This window comes from Lutjanus erythropterus, chromosome 4 (assembly GCF_056507025.1).
Source record: "Lutjanus erythropterus isolate fLutEry1 chromosome 4, fLutEry1.hap2, whole genome shotgun sequence".
Taxonomy (NCBI): domain Eukaryota; kingdom Metazoa; phylum Chordata; class Actinopteri; order Lutjaniformes; family Lutjanidae; genus Lutjanus; species Lutjanus erythropterus.
In genome coordinates this window covers 47,382,682-47,409,769 of record NC_139320.1, presented here as the reverse complement: position 1 = coordinate 47,409,769, position 27,088 = coordinate 47,382,682, and the positions used below count along the sequence as shown (strand labels likewise).

Below are 27,088 nucleotides of genomic sequence, written 5' to 3'. Positions count from 1 at the left end.
TACTGTAATGAAATCTGTTTCAGGAAGGCTCACTGAAGATCTGTTTTCTTCTGTGTTGCAGGTGGTGGTATCTTCCTATGAAGCTGCAAGCTCCATCGTCATCGAGTTCGACATGGACAACAGCATCTTCGGCCTGCCCAGAGAGTTTGTGGTGGCCAGTGCAGGTAGGCGTGTCAAGAAAAAGGCCTTTTGTAACCAGTTCTAACTGGTTATTCATCATTTGATCTGGTCACATAAAAATAAAGCCTCTGATATATACAGTACAGTTTTGTTTTTCTGTTTCTTGTTTTACTTATTTTCTGTTGTTGTGAAATAGGGATACAACTTCACAATTATTTTCATATTTAATCACTTGATTATTTTTGTGATTAATTGATTAATAGTTTTTTGGTCTGTAAAATGTCAGAAGATGGTGAAAAATGTTGATCAGTATTTCCCAAAGTGGAGGATGACATCCTTAAATGTCTCATTTTGCCCACAACCCAAAGATATTCAATTTACTGTCATAGATGAGTAAAGAAACAAAAAAAAAATCAATTTTGAGAGGCAGGAATCAGAGAACTTGACTTTTCCTTAAAAAAAAATACTCAAACCAATTAATCGATTATCAGAATAGTTGGTAATTAATTTAATAATGGATTCATAGTCGTTAAGTTGTTGCAGCTCTATTGAGAAATTTGAAGTTTATCCAACATCACCTGGCCAGAGGACTACAGATTGAAATTAGCCTAATTTTTTAATATTCATTATTATGCACTGTCCCTATTTAAAATCAATAAATGAAATGAAAATTTGTTTTATATCACAGCTGCTGTCATGTGCTGAAACAATCTAAATTGTAGTTTCATTTTGAAATGTAATGTCCCTAAAAACCTTTAAATCTTATGACACAACTTGTCATATACATACAATTTAATGGTAACATGTTGAATGTTTTCTGTTTGCTAAATTATTTATTTAATTTATATTAAAGTCTGTACATCTGATTCATCTCAAATACATAATGATATGTTGGTGATAATTTAATTTACCTGTTGAGCCACAGACTTAAAAAACAAACAAAAAATCAGCTTGAGTTTACCCAAAACTAGTGGTTAGTCCTACCAGCAGCAAGATGTCACTGTTGTGTACTTTGGTTTATCAAGGACTCTAGTAAAACAACACAGTACAAACAATAAGTACAACAGAAACGTTACAGGTCAGACCAACACAGCTTGAAAAGTTAATAGTTATGGCTGAAAATTACAGAATGAAATAATATTTCAGACTTTCCATATCTCTGCAATTCAAATTAACTGCCAGTTGTCTAAACCAGTGTTTCCCAAACTTTTTTCTGAGGACTCACTTTTTAACACTGATAAACAGTTCAGTTTCTTCCTAAATAAGACAAAATGAGTCCATTTAGACAGAATTAACATGTTTTTTTCCCTCATCAGTAGAACAATAGACACATTTTAAATTATTTACAAAAGGGATACAGCAGATATGAATCTTTAATTTGCAGAATTTCCTTGATGGTCTTATTTATTTGGGGATTTAAATAAAATCTCCTGTGACCCACCTGTGGGTTCTGACCCAGGCTTTGGGAGTGACTGGTCTAACCAGAAATGACTGTTGTTGTTTGCATGACATCACAGTGATTCATTCTAGTAATTTTAGTCTTGGACTCTCTTCTGAAATGTTTTTTGAATGTTAGCCTTGTGATCTTTGAGACTCGCAGGCCCTGAACAGCCTCGTTTTTTTTTAAATACTGTTGAAATGTTTACATTAAGAAATGTAGTCTTTGACACTGAAGTCACCGGATTTTAGTCATTAACATTTGCTGACAAAAAATAGAATTAAAATAATTTTATGTTTAGTGTGCTGAGTTTTTTTTTATTTTCTTCCAGCTAGAAACTGTGTATGTGGTCTGCAGACCCACTCAGTTGTACATTTCTCTTCCTCCCTGCAGCGGCCTCCATGACGGCGCTGGTGGTGACGGCGTGCATCATCTGGTGTGTGTGTGCCGCCAAGTCTAATCGTCAGAAGGACGGCTTCCACCGCTTGCGGCAGCACAGAGACGATTATGAAGATGAGATCCGGCTCACCTCAATGGGCTCCAAGAAGTCGCTGCTCGCCCACGAGTTCCAGGACGAGAGCGAAAGCGACGAGGAGACGCTGTACGCCAATAAAATCTGAAAAGACTCGCACTGATTTGGCCGTTGGCCCAATATTTTGTTTTGATCCACCCCCTTTAATTTAACCCTCGGCCAGCGAGGAACAGGTTGAACTCTAGGCAGCATCTCTGTCTCTCTCTGTGACCGAGACATGAGTGATGAAGACACTTTGTTCTGTTATTTCAGCAAGTTCTGAGGGCTCACTCCCAGTCACTCTAAATTAATATGTAGAGCATCCTGCTGGTGTTTTTGTTTGTTTTCTGCTCCATCTCTACCTGACTGGATCAGGTAAGAAGGAGAAGGAGAGAGAAATGAAGGTTTGGCTCACTGTGGCCCTCATCCGTCCAGGTTTGGAGTCCCACAGCTTTTTCCTTTCCGAGCCACGCGAGAGTGCTCTTTTAAGACCACTGCCTGTCCTGCCGGGCTGAGGGGTTCCAGCCGATAAGTCCAAATAAACTCATTTAGTGGAAGTGTAATGAACTCTGAATGGACGTGCTCAATCTCACACAATCTCCCCACTGACACCCTGCATTTCTTTCAATACTTCTTTGAGTTAGGAAACTAGAATTAGGAAATCTTTTATTCACGACAGCGTTGCCACACTGAAGCGTCCGAGCCTTTGGGAGACTGAATCCGATAACTGTGCCTTGGCTTCTGTAAAGTTTACGGCCCGCTCGGGCTGTAGTTAGTGACAGCGAGCGGCGACATAGTGACTAGATTAGACTTGGTCCATGCTGGGATTTGATCCATCCTATACTCAGGTGGTAGGGAAAGAGAGAAATAATGATAAATGGACTGCTGAGTTCCTGTGTTGCACTGTTTCTGCACGGATGACTCTGGGCTGGCAGGCCTGGGATCAGTAGTTTTCTATTTTTTCTGCTAGTCAATAAATGAGAGCAACCCTTCTGGGTACTTCGCTCCTGCCCCTTTTTGGGTGAAAACACATGCTCTAATTCTGATTTGCCAGTTTAAATGTGTAAAATAAAAAAAAAAAACTGCAGCACTTTTGAGTTATTAGGAGCCTAAACCCTCTGGCCAGTCAGGTGAACAGTTACGCTACGTCTTTGCCGATCAACAATCGGCATCAATACATAAGAAAAAAAAAAAGAAATGGGGGTTGGTGAATCCCATCAAAGTGGAAGAACGACTCCACCAAGTGGCTGGAAGTTGTACCTCCTGACATACAAGTACCTTATTGGATCTGCTGGGGCCAGAATTTCAGAACCTTTAATTTAGATTAGAATTATCCAAATAAGATTAAATCTCAAATTTGGATATTTCAAAACCAGAAGATGTGATCTTGATCCTACAAAATTGGGATACAGATTTGGTAATCAAATCCAGCCTGAAACCAGATCGATGTTATTTTTGGGTTATTTCAAAACTCTAAGGTGGAAATAAGGATAGTTTTGATGCGATTCACCATCCATTCAAAGTGGATGTAAAGACATCTAGGGCTCATAGGATATATCGTCGATCATTCTTTTAAAACGTCTTGCATATTAAAGTAACACAGGTCATGCTAAAACAATATCTATGCTAAATTAAACAATTAACCAATAAAAGAATATTTTCAATTCAAAGAAAGTCTAAGCTGTTTTCTAAAAATGGGTGCAAATACGTTTTCATCCAAAATGTGGGGAAGTGACGCGTGTCTGCTCTCATCCGTGTGTTGGAGACCTCAAAACGCTTTAAAGCATCAGGGAGAATCTGTTACCAGTGAAATGCTTGAAGTGCAGTGTGCTCTCATGTATTCATGGAGGTCACTTGCACTAAATGGAAAGCAAGGATTGTCCCATATCATTGGCCAGGAAAAGAAAAACTATGAATCTCTGAAGATGTAATCATAAAAAGAATGTATCCGTTTTTTTTTTTCTTTTTTGTTTTAACTATATGTGTTTGAGTGATTTCAAACTGTCTGCACGTGGGAAGTTTCTGACAGTCTGTTTCCTGTTCTTGTTTGTTCTCACAGTGTCTTTAAGTTCTCGCAACCAGGAGAATCGAGCCTGTTTTCATTTGTATATGTTGGTGTTTATTCCCCCCACTAAATGATACTTTGAAGTGCAGAAGTCCTACCAAGTTTGTCCGTCCGTTAATGATCACTGTCTACGAATCAATGTCAGAGCCACCCCATTCTACGTGATTTAAAGGTCCAGTGCAAAGAAAATCATATTTTACAAACATATAAAACATAGGGCGTGTAGATTAGGGCAGCAAATAACTGTTATTTTCATCGTCGACCGTTTTCTCGATTAGTTGTTTAGTCTATAAAATGTTCAAATGTCTACCAACGCTTCCCAAAGCCTAAAGATGTCCTCAAATGTCTTATTTTGAAGAAAGCCCAAAGATTTTCAGTTCATTGTCACAAAAGAGTAAAGACACCAGAAAATATTCACAGTTAAGAAGCTGGAATCAGATAATTGACAGTTTTTCTTTAAAAAAAAATTACTCAAACCAGTTAATCCATTATCAAATTAGTTGGTGCTTATTAGATTAATCAATTAATAGATGAGTTGTTGCAGCTGTAGTAGAGATCACAATACCCTTACTGTTGAGTAAGACTAGGACTTGAGGTGGCATTAACATGGCTTGCTTCATTTGAGGTTTAATATCCAGTGTTAGTCGTCTTTGAGAGAGTTGCCAGAGATGTTGAAAAAGAGGTTACTGACCAATTTCCATAGTGGCTTTAAAGGGACAGTTCAGGCCAAAGTCATAAATAAAGATGTTTTCTTTTACCTGTAGTGCTACTTCTCCATCTAGATAGTTTTGGTGTGATTTCCAGCCGTAAAGATGTGAGACCACACTCTCCAAAACCCCGCATTTGAAAAATTCAGAACCACCGTCTTTTTGTCCAGAGATCATGACCCAGATAATCCACAGACCTTCTTGTGAGCAGGTTCACGTAGGAACTACTTTCTTTCTGCAGTAGAATCTACTGGAGCTTTTCTGTCTACTAGAAAGAAAGTAGTTCCTGCATGAAACTGCTCACGATGAGGTCTGTGAATTATCTTTAGCAACCCGGTCATGGTTTCTGGAAAGAGACACTGGTTTTGAATTTTTCAGGTCTTTTTGGTGGTTTGAGCACCACCAGTCATGTCATTTAGTTCTATGTTATTCACAGACATCTTTAAAATTGGCAATTTGGCGCCAAAAATTATAAGCACCTCCTGGCAAATGAGGTGAACTGCCAGGAAACAAAGATGTGGTTTTCTTTCTCTCTTCCTGAGAATCAGAATTCTTGCACTGGATCATTAAAATCAGGTCTTTAATTGGGAATGCTATGCATGTTTCTCATCACATACATGTACACACTCGTTCACTGAAGAATTTGCCTTGATTTCTTTTGAGAAGAGATACTTTGCCTCTGCGGTAAAACACATGCAGCTGTCATCAGTAAAGTTAAACCTGATATCTGTGTAGAGAGACAGTTTTGTACATTATTTTTCTTTATCTGTGAATGCGTGTGTATGGATTTTGGAAGTTGAGCGTGTGTCAGGGTCACGCAGTGTTGGTGAGAAGATTTTATATAAACTGGAATCGACTGTAAATAATGTTTGCCAATTGTGAGTGGGAAGTGCGGTTCATGTCAACCATGAACGCGCACAAAAACTCATGAAACACAATGAAATAAAACATCTCACAACTTCTTTCTTGCCTCTGTGTTGCATTGTTTTGTACTACTATAATGTTTTGGTGTCATGTTTTTGAAAGACATGTAGCGGTGAGGAAGCACAAGAAAAACCTCAGACAGGACTGGTGGTTAAAAAAAATGAATAATTCTTAATCAGCTGAAGAAAATGTCCTTTAACTCCTCTTCTTGTCTTGTGTGTGTGTGATGTGAGTAGAAGAGCTCCTCACAGTGTTTGAGGCTCCATGAATGCACCACATGCTAGTTCAACTAGAAACACTTGATGAAATATGGAGTGGCCTGCAGCAGGACAGTTTCAACACAGAGGAATCATCAGTCTGCTATGATGGCCTGTTTTTCATTTTCTTTGGCAGGAAAATTCGGAAAACTAAAGCAGCAACAACAACTGACATTAAGAAATGTAGGAACGTGTTGCAACAATTATTTCTACAGAAGGATGACAAAGAGGGAAAAAGACGGATGTTGAGCAGAATGGTTCGCTTCATGTGATGATCACATGGTTTTCTCAAAGGATCCGGCTTAATGACTGGAGCGCTTGAATCTGTCTAACTGATGTTGCTTTGTAGTCATAAAATCTGCTTAGATACACATTGCATTGCTTATTGAATTAACTTTATAATATCTTTTGCATTATATTTGATACATGAGTTTCTGCGACCTCTACAACATCAATATGTTCAATACTTTCCTGAAAAACCTGTTGTATGTAATCTGATGCGTCTTCTGCCCTCTGTTTTTGAATGTGGTGGAATAAAATAATGATTAAGAGATTCACAAATAAATGACTTTATGTACTGGATGTATAATTCATAAAACATATTTTCAATATGATTTTACCATAAAATAAGGTCTGAAATATTAAGCAAGAATAGGGTCTTTAATTAAAGATTAATATTCAAAATTTTGTGAAAAAAAAACTGAAATGTCATCTTAAAATAAATTTAACATGGAAATATGCTTTTTACATTTGCAACCTGCCCTCATTATAATTACTTGAATGTTACAAACAGTTATGAGCAAGTCAGCACATTTATGCCACAATTAAATGGCTTCACCCTGTAAAGCCTGACGAGTGAAATGGAAGTTTATGTGAGCCAAGCTACTGTTTTGGTGAAAATCAATTAAATAGACAATTATTGGATTATTTGTCCACAACTGTTGTGTAGTGTTCTCAAGGTTTGAGAAGTCTTTGGGTTTTGGATAAACAGCTTGAAAGTGCTTGCAATTATAAACGCATTACTTTGATAATAAATTGCTGCCTGACTGAACTAGTTAGTTAATTTTTTTAGATAAAGAAATAAAATAAGTCAAATATTTGCTGAACCAGATTGTATAAGAGGTTAACGATTAATCATTACTTGATTTATTGCCAAACAAGAATTTAACCGATTAAACATGTATTAATTGATAATTAATCAATAGTCTAGAAATGGCCTTAATTGTACTTCATTTGACATTGTTTTACGCTGTGGAGCCATTTATTGGATAAGGAAATTTAAAAATTAAAATTAAAATAAAAAAGAGAAAAAAAATTAGGGAACAAAATTAAGAGGGGGGGGAATGTGTTTTTTTTAATAATTCATCAATTAATCTATTGTTAACATTTTAACTATTGGTTAAGGAAAATGCACAAAATGCATCAAAATGCAAAATGCAAAGAAGCTACTTACAGACAGGTGACACATTTTGAAACATGAAACTTTCTATCACAAAACATAATTTTGGTTGATAATAGCAACAAGATACAAGTACATAAAAAAAGTATTTGTTGAAACCTACTCCGGAGTCTCCAGATGGGCTGTAGGCGGCGCTGTTTGTGTTACCGGAGCGGGTAACTCTACAGGTGGAGCCCGGGTGCTGTTCTGCCTGACAGGCTCAGCTGAGGGCGACAAAATCTCCACACATGTTTAAGTTGACGTCTCCGAGTGACACGTGACCCACCCCGGAACTTGGTGACGTCCCAGAACAACAAAGATGGCAGGAATAGGAAGCAGCAACTACTGGGAAGGTAATGGGGCCAAAAAAATTAAACATACAATAAAGGATATTTTCAGTATGGTCTAGTACAGTGTTCATAATGTCAACAGTTAATTTGTCGGTGTTACTGTCGGTGTGTTTGACTGACACACGGACGGGTTTGCACACATACTGTCGACTAACGTTAGCTAGCTAACATATCGCCATGTAAGTTAACGTTATTCCTTAAGCTGTTAAAGCCACTCTAACCGGTTTATCAAGTAGCCACGTTAAGAGTCTGTTGTGTCAGCTGGTATAGTCATGTAAATATAAGAAGAAAGCGTGTTTTCTTTATTCCCCCTCGGTTGGTGTAATATAATGTTCAGCAGTTTGGCTCTTTCAGCTCTTTCCAGTGATACAAGGTGGTGTCACACGCTGCCATCGCTTTGACTTCGGCAACACACTAAAACGAGGGGTTTTTACAGTGTTTAAATATTTAGTCTGGGTGTGTGTGTGCTTGTGTTACAGATCTGCGGAAGCAGGCAAGACAGCTGGAGAATGAACTTGACCTGAAGTTGGTCTCCTTCAGTAAACTGTGCACCAGCTACAGCAGCTCCAGGGATGGACGTCGAGGAGACACGTAAGATCACGTTTACTGTCACACCTCCAGAGTCAACGACCGCCTGCACAAAGCAAACGTCTGCACAGATTTTTCAGTCATGCAGGTCGTAGGGATGTTTAGGAGAAAGGCAAGGGTGGCCTGACTGGAGATTGCACAATTATCTACACTCAGCAAAACTGGCCCTGACTGGTACTGGATGAATCTGAGCCAAACACACATTTGACATGATTGGTGCATTACATTAACACACATCTTATTTGGTCTTTTTTGATTGGATTACTATCTTGCACATTTCAAATATTCTTATATTGCATACTGTGAACTTTGTCAATTATTTTTCTTGATTAATTGATTAACAGTTATTTGGTCTATGAAATGGAAGACAGACAGACGGACTCAGAATTAATATTCATCAGTATATTAATATTCTTGACAACACTACTGTGTTGTGATTCAAATTACCGTTTTGAGTTTTCAAAACTAGACTAAATGACATTTATTTAACAATCTCATGAATAATGATGGTGCAAAAGTTGTAACAGTCAGGCGGCCTGGGTATGTGGGTGGAGCCTTGCCAGAACAGAAACAGTGTTTTTTTTCCAGGAAGGGAGTGTCTGTGAACAATGCATTGAATCCATACCAACTCCAAGGGACTTTTTCCACTAACTATAATGTTCCAGGAAGAAGGGAAGTGAAGTGGACCTTCCTTATGGAGGTCTAACTCCAACACTATCAATACACCTTGGTTTCTTTTGGTAATTAAACCACCTTATGGGAAACTCCTTTGTAATCTAAACATAAAATGTCGATCACATTTAAAATCTGTATGGAGGGAGTAGTGTATGTTTCCCAGAGAGCTGTCTGAGGTCATGCCTACTTTGGTTACATGAACAGTACTAATTAAAGTTAACTGTGAGTCATTTCTAATTCAGCTTTTACTACACAAACATTAATCCTTTGATATCAAGTTTTGGTGCTAAACTTAATTATTAATAGAGCTGCAACATTGAATTTATTATTAAATATTTAAATGAATCACAAATTGTTTTGATAATCACTTAATAGGTTTGAATTTTTTTTAAGAAAAAAAGTCTAAATTATCTTATTTCAGACTCTTAAATGTGAATATCTTTATTCTTTTATAACAGTAAACTGAATACTTGGCTTGTGAACAAAATAAAACTTTTTAGGATATCATCTTGGACTTGGAAAACATCTTCTGACACTTAATGATCCAATAAACTAATTGATTAATTAAGAAAATTATTGTAATTGGTGTTTCATTTAATCAGCAAAACAACGCAAAACAATACGAGTATATTTTTGAATATTTAGACACGAGAAATGTGTAAGTGGTTTCTTTTGCAGAATTTATAAAAACAGGCACAAAGAAAGAGCTTCAAACTGTTTTTCTAAATGTCGTCCATTCTTTGTTTTTCCTACTCAAGGTCAGACACCACCCCGCTGCTAAATAACTCCACCCAGGACAGGATGTTTGACACCATGTCAGTGGAGATTGAACAGCTGCTGGCCAAAGTAAGTAAATTCTCATGGGTCAGTGGTCCGTGAAAGGCCAGCAAAAAGACTGCAATAAGAACAGCACTGGATTTATGCAGGACTCCTGTCTTTCATCAGTGAAACAGCAGACTGTAGGCTCTACATGGTTTTCGTAGGACCTGAGAATTCTTAAGTGAATTTGATCAGTTAAACACAAACATTTAAGATTCGTAATTATACTTTTTTTTTCATTCCTCATGGGGCAGTTAAAAGCCGCACTCCACAAACAACAAAAGATCATTACAGACGAGTAGAATCTGACACAAGAATAGTTTGTTAAGTTAAAGGGATAGTTCAGAATATTTGATGTGGGGTTGTATGAGGTTTGTATCCATAGTCGGTACAATGGATTTATCTCTATAATGTGTTGTTTCATTTGGCTATGTGCCATGAAAGATGTAATGTAATGTGCACATTTTAGAACTGACACATGTATGTGAGTTATCATGTTTGGGATATGCAGCATCTTGTATTGGTGTCTTGCGTGGGTTTTTACCTCATCTGCTGATCTCCTGGTTTCCCTGATGTGTTTTTCATCAATCTGTCCATCCATTCATTCATTTGTTTTCCAACTCTCTGTCAGCTGACTGCAGTAAATGACAAGATGGCGGAGTACACCAACGCTCCGGGCACGGCTTCTCTCAATGCTGCGCTCATGCACACGCTTCAGAGACACAGAGACATCCTACAGGTTTGCCCTCCTAGTCTTGTCACTTTTCCCCTATTTTCTATACTCTTTATGTCCTTGACTTTTACATTTTCATATTTAATGTAAAACAGTATTCTGTAAATAATTATTTTAGGGCCTGTGTCCATGTAGCGTTTTTCTTTCTGTGCACCAACATCTTGTTTCTGTAGTTCCCATAAAGAGAGAGCGTCTATGGCAGCAGGTAGACCAGTGGTTCCTAAACTTTTTCTAGCATGCATCCCTTCAAGAGCTAAAAAAAAAAGTTCAATATTTTGGGAAGCAACTGATGAAAAGTTGAATTTTAGTGAAATAAAGGTCAGAATAGTAGCATCAAAAAACATCATATTCATTTCGTTTCACTCTTTCTTTTCTTTGCTGGTCAGTGGCTTTGTGCCCACCCAGGAGGGCCCGACCCCCAGTTTGGGAACCACTGATGTAGACCCTTAGAGAAAAGGCGCTGCGCCTGGCGTCTTTTTATCTGAGCGCTCCGCCTTTTTTGTGCAGCTGCTCTGAGTGTTTCGGGTTAAACCTCTGAACTTTTCAGAAAGACACTGGTGTCATATCAAGTTACTACTGATGAAAACTCAACATTTCCTGATTTTTGCTGCTTCATAATAAAAGCTTTTAGTTAGCAAACTATTGGCAGACCTTTATTGTGAAAAAATGGCTTGTGGCTAACCACCTTCAAGCAGGTTGAACAGACAGAAGCGGGTCCCCACTTCGCTGGACACACCAAGTCAAACTGAGGCAGCACATCTTCTGGTTGCTCACAGTGAAAAATGTAAACAAATAGATGATAAATTTCAAAGAGGGGACACTAGACTGTGCAACAGTGGCAGTCAGTAGAACTTTTAAGACATTGTTGACGTAGAAACAAAACCCACTCACAGTGTTTTTTTTTTATGGCACAGATGCTTCAGAAGTGGTAGCACTCCACCGTGTCCTGCCAGGACCGTTCTGCCAGGAAAAAAACTCACTATTGTGGACACATGGTCTTATAAAGCACACATGCCTCATTTCTATTCTGTACTTCTGGTGTTTATTGTTTGTTCTTCTTCCACTTCTTCTTTATTTACACTTCTGTTTGTTTCTACACAGGATTACACACACGAATTCCACAAAACCAAAGGCAACTTCTTGGCCATCCGGGAAAGGGAAGACCTGCTTGGGTCTGTCAGGAAAGACATCGAGTGAGTACCCAGTCACACTGTCTTATGATTAATGTGACCGTGCAGCTAATACATTAGCATGTGTTCACAGTTATGGTAATATGATCTCTGTAGTTTATTATTCACACTTTAAAAAGGCAATTCCAATGCAGAGAACTATTAATAACTCAGTGAATGTATTGAGCGGTGACGGTACAGTAAATGGGCGGTCAGCGCTCACATGAAACTGTACATGGTACTGCATACAAAACAAATAATATTGTCATGTGATGTATCGCTTGTGTTTGATCTTAGTGGCCACGGATGGATAAAAACTGCCAAACATTATTCACACTGATTCTATGTTGTCAACCTTATTCCTTGGAGGGATAGTTGAACCTTGACTTCCACTTGGCACACTCTTGAAAAATGTCGGGCATTAAGAACCTAAGAAGATTCATGGCCTCTTTGGCCTTGCATTGAGAAAGTGTGTCCTGTGCTCAGATTGGCTCAGCTGTGAGTGAGTGTATTGAAATGAGATGGAGGCTCCCCCAGACCATGACTCCTGTCGTTTTCGTAATGGCTTATTGATCTGTAAGACGCAGCAGTGAGCACACGGTGAGCACTGCAGGATTCCTATTGATCCCCCTCCATCCAACTCGTATGCAGATAGTGTACGGATGATGACTCGCACAGTCGCACATGTTCCACAGTCACTTTATATCGTAACTTGTTCTCATTAAACTCTCGTAATGCAACACTGAAGTTAATCTATTGATTTAGAAAGAAAATGAAAATTCTTAAATAAGCACTAGCGCCACTAGTGCTCAGTTCACTGTCATCAGAGGTGGCAAAAGTACACACATTCTGTACTCAAGTAGAAGTTCAGGTGCTTGTGTAAAAAAAAAAGGCTCTGAAAGGTTCTCAGAGTATAAAAAGTAAGAAGTCGTCTTCTGAAGGACATTTCTACTGGCTGTTTCTGTGCAAAGCTAACTGAACCTCACCTTTTCTCCGTGATCGAGTCTCCCTCTCGCTCTGTTTAGTCTTGCTGTGTCCTGTTACATCTATTATATTGTGTTTTATATTGTTATTATGTGTTGTTAAGTTGTTTTTGTCTTGCTACGTCTTTGACGTCATTTTCTATCTTGTTGCATCATTTTTGACTTGTTAACAGCTTTTAAGTCTTTGTGTCATTTTCATCTTGTTATGTGTTTTATACCGTTTTCGTCTTGTTATGCTTTTAATATCGTTTTCATTTTATGTATTGTTAGGTTGTTTTTCTATTGTTATGTTGTATTTGTCTTGTTACACCTTTTATGTCTTTTTGCTCTTTAGTCTTATGTCATTGTCATCTTGTTAAGTCTTATACTTTGCTTTCATCTTGTTATGTCTTTTTTCAGTTGTTTTTATCTTGCATTAAAAGTAAAGTAACATGCCTGTTTTGAAAATGTAAGGAATACAAAGTACAGATATTTGTGTTAAAATGTAGGAAGTAAAAAGTAACTCTCAACTTAAGTGCAGATACCTGAAAAATTTACTTAGCCACAGTAACAAAGTATTTGTTCTTGGTTACTTCCCATCTCTGACTGTCATCCACTTAATTTTCAACATGGCTGCTCTAAGTATTGCACTTCTCTTCATAATAGCTCCTGTGTGGAACCATGATTGCTGTGTTTATCCATCATCTCTACAGTTCATCTCTGCTTACTATCTTGCCATAACATTTAAGCTCATAATGAGGCCGATATTAAAACAAAAATTGAGAAAAAATCGAAACTTATGTCAATGAGCTCACATTTTATGTATTTTCATTGAAATTTTGTAGTATTTTGATAGTATTATGCTTTTAAAGTACTCAGCTTCATAAAAAAAACATTCCTCCCTGTACACTAGAGGCAGCTCACGTACCACCAGTGGTACCACAGTGTGAGAAACTAGGATTTACAGTATTTTTCTACATTAAGCAAAAAAAAAACATTTTTATCATGATAGATTGTCAGTCCTCATATTTCTGAATAATGTGATTCTTTCAATTCTAATTGGTGTTTACCAGTAAAATGTTGTATCAATGCAGCAACTATATCATTAATTGCAATACGATTGTTTTTTACTATTTCCTCCAGCCCTATATTAAAGTGTTTCTAAATCCAAAACATGTATTTTAAGAGACTTGATGAGACTACACGCTCATACAGGGACACATGCACTGATAGCAGCTAAAATAGCTGTTGTGTTGTTGTTGCTGCAGTTATTTGTATGATTGTCAGGTGAAGTGTGTAACATTTAGAGAACTATACAACATTCATATAAATATTTTCATTAGTGTATGATAAATACCTGAAATATAATTGCTGTGTTTTCGTTACATTAGAGTTGGTCATTTTTTTTCTACAAAGGACACAGGTCCTCTTCCATGTAGCCTGCTTTGTTGCACCGCCATGTTTCTACAGTGGCTAAGAATGGACAAACCAAACACTGTCTTTAGATTGGGCCTGTCAGGTTGTTCATGAGTCACCTCCATATGTTTTCCTACACTCTTTCCAGACAAGTTGGTAAAAATCCTATTTCACAGCTAGATGCCAGTAAATCCTACAAACTGGTCCTTTCAGAAATGATCATTATTGTAGAAGATTGAGTTGAGGAGGAGAACTCCATTTTTACCCTCAACATCTTTCTTTATTTATGTGCAACTGAACAAAGTTATGTCAACCAATTTTAGAATTACTCGTATCAGTGCAGTCCATTATTACCAAATGATCATTTGAAGTGGCAGGTGCACATACGCAATCAAATTTCAACTGTCTGTAATATCCCATGAGGTCAGCATCACGTGCAACAGTTCACTCAATCTTCTCATTAAATCACATTGCTAAGGAGCGCCACTGACCCTGCTAATAGGCTCAGTGCTGATGAATCCAATGCATAGAAATGAGCTGGTGTTGTTGACCCAGTGTTCAGTCTAACGATGACTAATGTGCCCAGGGGCTGCTAATGAGGGAGCTTACAGGTAGAGCAATTACAACTGCTGCTCTTATAACACAACGCGCTGAGACGTAGAGTCATGTTTTACATGAGAGCAGTATGCCCCCGACTCCCTTCATTGACCTTTGCTGGTAAAAAGTCGGAAGTGATAAGGTAGGACTTGAATATATGAAAGCAGCCGTATCCTGACTGGAAGCTGGAAGACTAGGTCATTATTTTTCAAGACTTGATCTCGTGAACTCTCTTTGCTTTAATGAGGCTTATGAGAATAATGAAACTGTGAGCAAACTTGATATCACTAACACAGTTTTCATCTGATCTTCTCTATACAGAGAAAATTAATATCCAGGTTTTATCCAGGTTTTATCCAGACATACCCTGGTCTAAAAATCTTGTTCTCCAGGTGAAAGACAACATGTTTGTTTGGTACAGACCTCAACAAATATCACATCACCACAATTTTAATAGATTTTTTTCAGTAAAAATGAAAATTGGAATGCAAATATGATCATTACCGCTAATCGTAGCGCAGACCGCTATCGCAGTTTCAGTCAAAATAGTTGTTATATGACCTAATTGACATGTGTGATTCCAGTGAATAATTTCTAGCGAGAAACATGCGGTCTTCACTACTTTTATAGAGGAGGACAGAGGGCTGATAGAGAGCTGAACATTATGATGTCACAATGATGATGACCTTTTGGATATAAAATATTATTATCACCTCATCCTTTTATCCTGTTAGATATTTGTGTGAAGTTTTGTCTTTGTGTATGGATTTTTGAGTTATGACCAGAAGAAGTGTTTTGTGGGATCACAGAGACCTTGACCTTTGACCACCAAACGTTAGTCTCTTCATCCTTAAGTCCAAATGGATGTTTGGATGTACCAAGTTTGAAGAAATTCACACAGGTATTCTTGAGATATAACATTTATGAGAATTGGACAGACATACACAGTGACATTGAACTTGACCATGTAAATCTAATCCGTACATTTGAGTCTTAAGTAGACATTTGTGCCATATTTGAAGAAATTCCCTCCAAGTGATCATGAAAATGGACATGTGGTCACAGTGACCTTTGGCCACCTAAATCTAGTCAGTTCATCCCAATGTCCAGATGGATGTGCGTAACAAATTTGAAGAAATTCTCTGAAGGTGTTCTTGAGATGTTGTCTTAACAAAATTAAATTATCATTCTATTCTATTATATCATTCTGTAGCTTCCCAGAAGTGTTCCTTATGTTCGCAAATCTGAACAATCAAATCCTATTCAAAATCTGTATGTTTTAGTGTCATATTGCTAATTTCCTCATGCCCTGATAACTTTTCCCCATGTGACCTGATGTGGGTTTCTGCTTGATGACGTTTGGTTGAGGGAGAGGAAAGCATCAGTAACCTACCTCACTGCTTTTTGCCAGCGAGTTGGAGTTTCCTTTAAAAACAAAAAACAGAAAAGATGGAGTTATGTTTCGGAAAGCAAAATGTTGAGATCAGTTTGCTTTCATGCCACTGAAACGGTGATGGAGGTTTCTGCTGCAGCTGAGCCTTTTGTCCCTTTTGTCAGGTAGAGGGCAGTAGAGATCTTCGGCACAGAGTAAACCTGACCAGGAGGCTGTTCACTGTACATTTGTATGTGTTTCCTTGTTGTTTACACTGCGCGCGCGCACACACACACACACACACACACACACACACACACACACACACACACACACACACACACACAAAAAAAAAAAAAATCCATATTGATTAAAAGAAATGGTGCACACTGTCTGATTTATGCAAGCACCTGAATGTGCAATATGTCATTTTATCAAACACTGTATCAATATCTTTCAGTGGGCTCGCAGACTCTGTCAGCAAAACATGTTCTCATGCACACACATGCACACACACACACGCACATACCCACACAGATGCACCATTCATAACAGCAGAGTGGAGCAGGCTGAGCGCAGACTGAAGGCTCCCTCTGCTCATGCTTTGATTCTAAATGTCAGCAACAAAAATGACAGCTCGCCCGTGATTTACATCGGTGCCCTTTTAAAAAGCCTTGCTGGAGTGATGAAGCTGGCTGTCAGTACAGGCAATTCTGGCCCCACAAAGGCATCGGCTCTGCCTGTGGCGCGGCCAGCCACCGTGGAGTGGGCTGTGTGTGCTCTGAATGTAGTATTTCCACTCAGCGGCTTTGGATGGCGCACTGGGGATGAAGTAGACGCATTTGTTCTTAGACTGCTCTCACGCAGCTCTCTGGGTGGGGTTGGGTGTTTATGGTATATGCGTGCGCACACTCCTTATGTTTTACAGTTCTCCCCCTCCCTCCTCCTCCTCCTCCTCCTCCTCCCCTGCTCTTTATCTCGTTGTCGCCCAGTACGAGGGTGGGGCTGTGTTAAATGACCAGAAAGCCAGGAGAGCACTGGGAGTCAGCTCTTCAGGGATGCTGATGGAGAGAGTTGCATCAAGCAAAAGAGAATGGATGTGATGTGTTTGCTCTGTGAGTGGTGTAACAACCCACCCATTAACTTCGACTGCTTTGCTACCAGATAGCTCAATAATGGAGCGCACCATTTCAGCTCCTTTACTAACCCAAGACTGTTTGGTGCTCGCTGTTAATTTTGACCGCAATTTCTACTTTAGTTTTAGCTGCTTACTGAAAATTGCAGTGTAGTTTAACCTCACATTTTAGTGTTTTGTTGTAGTCAAGATTTAGTCATTGGAACTCAGTTTTAATCTTTAATTTTTTGTTTAGCTAAAATTTTAGCCAGAGTTTTCTTAGACAGTTTCATGATACTGTGATGGATTTTGCTGCAGAATATTTCTCCTGGCTGTAAAAACTATGAGGAGACAGAACAATGAGAAGCAAGCATACCTTCATCTGTGTAATGGGCACATTCTTTCATATCATGATGCATCATTATTGGTTATTAGACACTGGTGATGTTTATTACCTGAAAAACTATATTACAGAAGTCGGTGTCATGTTTCACTCAGGAGAACTGTTGTAATAAATCAGCTGTAAAAATCTGTAAATTGTTTCATTAAGGAGGACAAGAATGATCACATTTTTCACACTACACGGAGCTAAGATTAATACCGAAATAACGATTAAGATTTTGTTGTAATTTTTGTTGTTAGTATTTTTTAATTTTACGTCATAATTGTCACGAAATAAAAGGATGTCAACAAATATTTATCATCAGAATTTTTCTTGAAAAAATTAATCAATTTGTGGATGGAATCAGTGATCTCTTTCATAGATAACAGTTAGAGTCGTATACAAATTTTAAGTCATGGTGAACAAAATCTAAACTTTTCAATACTCCTACTTGCCCACACTGAACCTCCGTGTTTTACAGGAGGAGGTCAGGCCAAACAGCTCCTTTGGCCCTCTCCCACTGCCCAGTGTGGCATTTGTAGCTGTGATGTGGCATGCTGAGCTGTGATTTTAGGCATTTCCATTGCTGGCTTGAGTACCAGGCTGACTCACTGTATATGGCCCTGCCTGGAAACAGTATGACCATCTCTGTCCTTATAAGCTGTGTTGTTACAGTAAACAATTTGGCTCAACATGCATGGTCATGCAGGCAACCAAAGAGAAGGCAACATTTTTAAAGGGCACGCATTGTTCAGCTTCTGGTAAAAGCTCCTGTGTAACATATGATGGATTTCTGCTCTCCTGCCATCTTGTTTTCTGATCTGCTCTACTACAGGCATTCTGGTGGTGTGTTAAGTTACAGCTAATGCAAAATAAATATTTCCTGCTGCTGCTTGCTTCACAGTGAAAGCTTTCTACTGGTGAACCACTAGAAGGCTTTTACTGGAAAGCAGGTACGGGGAATACATTGGTATTGGCACAGACTGCAAATTCAATTGGTCTCTCCATAGTAGTCATGTCAGAAATATCTCTATACTGACAAATATCAATGCTGATTATTTGAAGTGCTGCTCTTTATTAACAGTAGTAATTCCACCAATTGTACTTTCTTGCTCTTTTTTCTCTTCGGCAGTAAGTTCACATACACACAGCTGTAGTGCCCACGTCGTCCTGCTTCCTCTCACTTACCCACAGTGCTGTCTTCTTGTCATCACTCATTTAATTGGCTGTAGCCTCATTTTATCTGCCCCACTGTGCAGTGACAGGCTGCTGTAATATGCCCCTGTGTTGTGGCTGGCTGTTGAAAAACCCACCTGTCTTGTGATTGGCTGTTGCAAATATATAATATTTTGTGATTGACATGGTGATGACTAGCAATGGTGGCAGCGAGAAGACTACTCGATCACTTCCTACTTGGAAGACCAAATTAAGTACCAGGAATCAGGTACTGTCCCAAATGGAAAATGTAAATAAGACAGTCGAATCAAGGCGAGTCGTACCTTGCAGTGAAAATGCAGCTAAAGAGCTCGCACAGAGATACAGAGGTCGTTAGCTTCACTTGGCAAAAAAACTAACCAAACATTTCTACCCTGTGGTCTGTTGACTGTGAGTGAGGAAAAGAAAAGGTGATGAAAAGGTTAGCCATTTGGATAGCTCTCTGTGTGACCAACTGATTTAGTCGGCCGCTGATATGAACAGATGAGAATCATGAGGGACAGGCACGCTGCGAAAGCCATAGCTGGTCAGGCTCAAGGCTGTCAACTCGGTGTGACAGGATCTCTTAAGTGAGACTTTAGGCAGCCCCTCCAGGATTTCGCGGGCTGTTTTTGGGATTGTTGCCGCCTAAAGTGCCTGATTTCACGGCAGCTGTTCTAAAAAATATTGCGATGCATGTTGTGTTGTTTTACCATAAATTTGCAGGAGCAAGTGAATTTTTTTTTTGTTTAATTTGTTAAAATCAAAAGCAACTTGTTCCAAGGGGAGCAAAACTGCAATCTGTTCTGAGTGTTCTAAGTAACATTACTAAAAAGACTCAGGATTACAAAAACACTAACAAAATATGTTAATTTGTAAATGAAGATGTGCTTCTGGGTTCTAAAATAAATGTGCACAGAGCATTGATAAATGTCAATAATAATGACAAACCCAAACAAATTGATTGGTAGACCTCGCATGAAGCAACGAAGGTTGGTCAAATTTGCAGAAAAGTTGCAAAATGCATGGTTGTGCAGAATTCACAGGGATTGGTTGAATTTGCGTTAATTGTTGCAATCACAGCTTCCTGGAGGGACTGTTTAACGTATTTTAGATATGATTGTGAAGTTGTTTTTGACTAAAATTACATAACTTTGCTTTGTTTTTCCCACTGTTTTGAAATGTTGTGTCACATTCATAACATTCTCGAATTTCTGACTGCATTTAAAGTGACAGTGTTATTTTTGCGTGTCATTTTCAGGACATACAAGAGTGGCTCCGGGGTCAACAACAGAAGAACAGAGCTGTTCCTAAAGGAGCATGAGCACCTGAGAAAGTACGTTCCCTATCACCTTTCTTTGCCTAATCTAAAGTAATCAAAAATCCTACTTTTTAATTCACTCAGAGCACATTTTGTAGTTTTGGTATATTGATCTTGGCAGTTCAAAGTTGAATATAGCTGCCATTTTTCCAGAGCTGTACAGTCTTTTTTGGCAAAGCAGCTTTCCAGACAACAAACTGGGATAACTCATCTTGATGGTGCAGCACAGCCATTTGGAATACCACTGGTTACTGATGTTTGCTTATTAAGCTTCAGCACCCCTTGGCACTTTATCTCTTTATGCTTTTAGGAATCCACTTCTTCATGATGTTGCATTCATTAATCAGTTTGTTGTATAATTCAGAATAGAGGAAAAAATGTAGATCAGCTTTGAGTGCTTTCCTGGCTAGTTGAGACAAAAAACTTTTTAATGCCCTGCTGAAGAAAATATTGGAGTTGGAGGGAGGGAAATAACATGGTACAGAGTAAGCAAATTCATGAAATTCATCTTGTGTGACTGCAACTTAAAGCTGGAAAGTTATGAAGACCTTTCATACTGACACAGTAGGTCAAACCACGATCTGCCAGCAACCTCATTAGTGTCCTACTATCATTTGGCTGACTCTCAAGCACTGCAGAACAGCATGAGGTTGTGGAGTTTGTGAAATCTGTATGTGCTTACCTGTGTGTGAGAGGTGTGAGAGGCATCCTGTGTGGAAAGTAAAATTAGATGTCAGCAGGGCACACACACACACACACACACACACACACACACAAAGCAAAAGTAAATCAGAGAAGAGCTTTTCAGATTGCTCAGGCTCGAGGATCTCATCTGATGATTTGGACAAAGCCGGAAAAAAACAACGCAGTCAGACTGAATCTCTCTTGGGCTAAATGTTTTGTTTCCTGTTTCAACCTCTCAAAGAAATAATGCCTCAATTATTACCCATGAAGACCTCTTCATTCATTCAAAACACCTGCTTTGACAAGGCCAACAGGTTATCTGTCAGTTTATGAAATTAAAGGGAGTCTAACTCAACAACATGGCCACATTTCTAATAAAATGCAGGGTAATGAAATAACCCTTCAATCCCATGGCGTTTTTTTTTAGAAATTAAAAGACTTTTCACAAACAGTAATGTGATTTTGCGTTGTTCTATAAACTCATGCCAAAGTTCTAGTACTATTTGTGCAAGTAAACAGATCTGCAGTTAAATGACCTCAAATTACTTCACCAGTCTTGTACTTTGTGCACTTTAAATGGCTATTTAAGTATCAACATACGCAGAATTCTTCAGGTGTCTGGCAGCATGAAATTTGGTGGATCATTCTACAGTAAATACACTTTCCTAATTGCCTTGTATATATACAATACATGCATGTGTTTGTATGTGTGCATCTATAGATGATATTACCTAAGGTTTTAGGGTTGTGAAATGGTAATCTTCATGGCCCTTGTATTATTATTATTATTATTATTATTATTATTTTCATTTTGGCTTTTGGCTTTTTACTAAAGCTAAAGTTAAAAATGCTTCAGCATTTCTTGCTGAGTGAAGTGTAACTAATTAAAAAATCCTGTTAAGTACCACTTTAGTCCACTTTTGGCCCTGTTTCTATAACAGCTGCCATGCTTTGTGGCAGTATGTAACAACAGATATGTAGCGTATGGTGATAAAACTCAAACAATCTGTGTTGTAGTTAAAGGTGGGGTGTGTTATTCTAATAAAATACACTATCAAATTCTGTGAATAGCTCCTCACGGTTCTCTGGCTCCCTGTTCTTTGTATGTGCTGAAAAAACACGGATGTTTCTACACAACCCTGATTCTGTAAATAGGATATTAACAAGGTGGCTCAGACCAATCCACACAACACTGTTCTAACCAATCAGCAACAGGACATGAGACTGACTGTGTGTGATTCACAACATAAGCAAAGTGAATATTTCCTTTGAGGTTGCTGCTGTAGACAGGTTGAAACTCTGAGCTCCCATCCTGCTAGTACAGGAGTCAGCATCAGGTCTGTCCCCGGCTCTGTCCCCCAAATGCTCCTTGGCTCTCGGCAGCTGTCTGTCTGTCGGCTCTGTGCCTCAGTTCCCAGTCCTCTCCATGCTTGTATTTTCATAGCGAGAAATTATTACTTCTTTTAGGCTACAGGTAACCTTAGGTTGCAGTTGTACTAAATTCTGCCATATTGCTCAGTTTTTACTGTCGTTTCCTCGGCAATGAGCGTTCAGGAATTTGAGGGGCGGAGCTTCCGAAGGAGCACTGAAGGGAGGGGAGGGTCTCAACAATGACTCACCCCACCTTTAATCCACACTGTATTACATGGGCTTCATATTGATGGTTACATAACTGTAACAAACAATTATTTTCTTTGTTGATTATTCTGTTGATTAGTTTCTTGATTAATCGATTAGTTGTTTGGTCTATAAAATGGTGAAGAATGTTAACCAGTGTTTCCCAAAGCCCAAATCAAAAGAGTTTCAGTTTATGGTCATAAAGGAGTAAAGACACCAGAAAATGTTCTCTTTTAAGAAGCTGGAACCAGATCATTTTGACATTAAAAAATGCTGATTAATCAGATTAAATGATTATCAAGTTTGTTGTAAATTAGTTGTTGCCTGTCTGAACTCAGTGTTCCTTGAAGTGCTGCTGGACAGTTATAGCCTGACGAATCGTTGTTAAAGCAGCAGAATGTCCCCCAGTTAGACCTCCAGCACCACAATTGATTAATTAATAATAGTATTTTTGCTCTTAGTTACATATGTTCAGTCAGTCAGAGTGGTATCTGGCCCTTTACATCACATGAAAATAATTCCATTCTGTTCCAACTTGACAGTAAATTTGAGAAGAAGAACACTAGTGGGATCAGCACTCAGTATCGAAAGATACCCTGAATCTGAGGTTCAGGACTTCTTAGATGAATACATTAGTGAAGTTCAGTTGCAGCAGTACTCTGTCAGTGTTGTCACATAAATACTGCAACCTTGTGTCAAGTTGTGTTGTGGTACTCGCTATAACAGGAAAGACCTAGGTGAACGCTTTAATGGATTCATGTACTGAAGCAGAAACAGAATCATTCTTCCTGTCCTAAGGGAAGGCCCATGAAAAAACACTCATTTGGTTACTTTTATCCACTGTGATTCTTTATTTATTTTTATGGCTTAAGTGAAGAAAGGAAAGGTTTTTTTTATATAGATAATGAGATGTGTCAGGAAATTCTAAGATAAGACCCCCCTCTTTCCTCACTTATTCAAACTCCAATTAGCCACATTCATGATAAATAATTTTAGAAATGTGAAATGAGAACAGATAGTGCTCAGATAGCGGCGCATTGTGCTGAATCACCTCCAGCTTTCTGCAGCTGCTTTCATTCCCAACAAGTCAAGCCGGTTCAGCACAACTGATTGGAATATTGATAATGAAATTATCTTATTAAACCACAACCCATATTAGAGGGCTTCCCCAGACCATTGAAAAAGATGGCAGGGTAAAGAGGAGACTAGAGATGAGGATCGAGTTACGTTTGATTGATCCTATTAGAGCCATAAACAGGAAAGAGGGCCTTAAGAGAAAAGTGCTAAAATGTGTTAGTGGCCAGAGCAATGGCCTGAAGTCTTGCTCAGGCCAGAGCACAGATATTTCATAAAGAGAAAAGACTTGAGTTAAACTGCTCTTCCTGACAGTCAGTGATGCCCTCTTTTATTTTGTTTTATTGCCCTAAAGACAGCGTGTGTTATGAATAATATGGTGTTCTTTGTGTGAGTTTACATGATCTGTTTGATTTTTGAGATCTTCTTATGTTAATCTTCACACCATGTTATGGAGAACCGTCTGTGGACTTTCTGCAGCTAAGCTTGTGATGAAACCCTGTTTTGAGCCCTTGGTGAGGATTGAAATGTCGTATCTCTATAGATGTTTCAGGGTAGATAATGTGGAGCATGATAAGCTTGAGTGGTATGTTTAAAATTTTCCAACTGGCCACCGTCAGCCCATCTATCGGAGACTGGCGACATTTTCGTTACCCCACCACCACCTCCTCCTGTCCTCTTGAGATGTATGCAGGCAATGAATTCACCACGTTGCGTACACTGTGTATGTTCACGACGCCCAATAAACAAAACAAACACCGTCAAGAAATTAAATATTCTCACACCATTTTTTTCTTTCTAAACAGAGCAATAGAACTGGGACATTTTCTGAATCCAAGTTTCTCTCTTTTCCCAAATAAAACGAGCTTAATTGGCTCATTAACTCCTTGTAAAATGCACTTCATTCAAACTTGACAGAAAAACATGTAAAACTCATGAAAACCATCTTTGTTAGTCTGTCCAATCTTCCAACAATCACCAGATCTGGTTTGGTTGAAATTACATTCTTGCTTCTCCGTGTGAAAAGAGTGTAAAAAGTCTTAACTCTGCAGGCTGTTTTCCTCTCGCTCCTCACCCAGTGTGTTGCAGAGCTGTGCCCGTCACTCTGCAGACCATCACATTAGCTAAACAAAATTACAAAAACCACCCCCACCCCCTTGGATGCAGCCCATTGTCGACAGGTGATATATCCTTCAATTGCCCAACCTCGGTGTAAGATCAGTATAAATTTGCGCAAACAGTGTACAGAGGGAAGCGTTGTATAGTGTTTGTGTGCATTTGTGTGAGTGTGTGAGAGTCTATAATATATTGGCAAGTGATGGTACCTGCTCTGCCAAACTGATCAGCTAAGATTAATCACTTTCCAACGAAGAAGAAAAAAAGATCCCTTCCAGTTAATCTACAAATGACTGCTGTGGGCGGAGTGCTTGCCAGCCTGCATTTATTCTCAACTAAACTTAATGAGACAGACATGCCTTGATTAATTTCCTCTCTCTAGATTTTGCTGGTATGGATGAACCTTGTGTACTTTGACATCAGTCAGACTTGCCTCCACATTACGTGATATGATAATAGTAGGTGGACAGCGGCAGCAGCCAGTGGTGTACAGGCTGGTAGGATGGGAGGTAGATTCAAAACACAGAACTATGATTTTGCCACACTGTAGCTGCTTGCTGTCTGCAAGCAACTTTGACTTTAAAGATACTGTAAAGCAACAATGAATGTTTGTTGTGAGTTTGTCACATCACATCAACATGTTATTAACCACCCAGCCAAATTTCAATGATTAAATGGCTGCAGGCTGAGCCATGTTTCGGGTCTCCACAACTCCACAATTCAGTACTACATAATTCTCAGTGTTTTCACATTTTCAGCAACAAACCTATGTTCTAACATGTGCAATGTGCTATGAAGAAAAACTCTACTATAAGTTTTGAGAACGGTTCATCCCTTTCTCTTTCTCATCTTCATATATCTATTTTTCCATTTCTCTGTGCCATAAAAAGTCAGTGTTCATGAATAAACTAGAGGGCCAGGTCCATTAAAAGTTCATGTTGGAATAGCTCTAATGGTAGTGGTCACTCTGAGAAGGACTTCCTGTCAAACCGAGGATTTTTTTTGACACAGCAGTGGTGTCAATGTGAAGCGAAGAAAATTTAGGCCCTACATCTTTGACGGAGTTTGACGGAGTGTGGTTGTTTGCCGTCTGGAAATACCTCTTTCGGAACTTACCAGGAAGTTCAATTATTTCTGTAATGTTCCTCCAGATGCCTTTTCCTCTTGGCTCTGTCATAAAGTGGTCATGCTACCTAGAGCAAATCTGTGCATCTGTGGAGTTCTGGGTTCTACTTGCTTGCAAGTCTGGTTTGCAGTGACTTTGTTGTGCAGTCATGCAGCATCTAAAAGTTCTAAAACCCAAACAGTCCGTCCAAATTAAACACACCGTTGGAAGCAATGGTTCTCCAGTGTTTTGTATCGGTTCTCCAGTGTTTTGTATCAGTGCTGTGTTCCCAAAAGTAAAGTATATCAGATCAGGACATTAAACACTGCATGACCCATGAGCCACAATCAATCATTTGAATATTTTTCAGTTGTAACAGAGCACCATAGTTGCTGAACTGATCCAAAATTGATTGAAAGTGCAGCATTGTTCGGTCCTTGAACTCTGCCTGGATAGCACCCTGTTTCAGAAATATTTCAGGCTGTCTGACGAACTCTGTTTCAACTTTTCCACCACAGGCCGCTGCGTTTTTTCGGCATCCCCTGCGGCCCCCTCCGCCGTAGCCTTAACTTACCACCCCCATTCAAAATGAATGAGATGCCTGGTGTTCTCACCGCAACGCCTGATTCTGTCTGAATATGCCCTCATGCTTTCTTTTTCTTTCCCCATCTGTGCTTGTCCCCAAGTTTGAGACCCCTGCTTTTAGTGCCGCTGGCCCGCTGCCCACTTTAAGAAGTTCGATCTGAGCTGCCAGTTCCCTGATATGCTAATGTAATCAGCAGAGGGGAGCTCTGAGGATTTGGGTGCCGCCCTGCTCTCTCTGGCTCACCAGGGGGATCCAAACAGTTCAGTTCAGATCCAGTTCAGAAAGTTCAGTGGTTTAGTCAGAGGTTTGTGTATCTGATGCTTTTTGGGTCAGCTCATTTGTGTGCTTTGCCCTTGGTTGATTATCAAGATAAGCTGCTAGAAAATGGACGTAAGCACCATACTCACTGACCAGCTCATATTTATCAGTCCATTATGATCTAGCGAAAGTGCATTTTCCCATGAGCACATCAACATTAAGATTGTGTATCATTTATTGCCACTTTGTTGTGAAAGAAGACACCTTTTTCTAATTGACTCCAGTGGGTTTGAAGTGTTTTGCTGCTTAGTGATATGTGCTTATTGTGCTCTGGCTGCTTGGTGTTTTATTTGCCCAAGGGCCTCCCTTTTAAACTTGTTTGTGTGTGTGCAGTAAAATGCTCCACATCTTCTCTGCTGTCCAATCTCAAGGTGTAGGGCCCGGCCTCACCAGCTGATCTGGCAGCAACAAAATGGAGAAATATTTGCTAGCTCCT

At 39.1% G+C, this 27,088-nt stretch overlaps 2 protein-coding genes across 2 annotated transcripts in view; both read left to right on the top strand.

Annotated features, from left to right (window-relative positions):
• Positions 1–3,441, top strand: part of cpda (carboxypeptidase D, a) — a 36,059-nt gene extending 32,618 nt beyond the window's left edge. The window contains exons 20-21 of the mRNA XM_084718160.1: positions 62–164; positions 1,952–3,441. Coding sequence (XP_084574286.1) covers positions 62–164; positions 1,952–2,178 — 330 coding nt within the window. The 3' untranslated portion in view covers positions 2,179–3,441. The remainder of the gene's footprint in view (positions 1–61; positions 165–1,951) is intronic.
• A 4,275-nt stretch (positions 3,442–7,716) lies between these two features.
• gosr1 (golgi SNAP receptor complex member 1) overlaps positions 7,717–27,088 on the top strand; it is a 32,758-nt gene continuing 13,386 nt past the window's right edge. The window contains exons 1-6 of the mRNA XM_084718159.1: positions 7,717–7,813; positions 8,290–8,401; positions 9,832–9,919; positions 10,524–10,631; positions 11,727–11,818; positions 20,093–20,167. Of these exons, the coding sequence (XP_084574285.1) occupies positions 7,780–7,813; positions 8,290–8,401; positions 9,832–9,919; positions 10,524–10,631; positions 11,727–11,818; positions 20,093–20,167 (509 nt within the window). The 5' untranslated portion in view covers positions 7,717–7,779. The remainder of the gene's footprint in view (positions 7,814–8,289; positions 8,402–9,831; positions 9,920–10,523; positions 10,632–11,726; positions 11,819–20,092; positions 20,168–27,088) is intronic.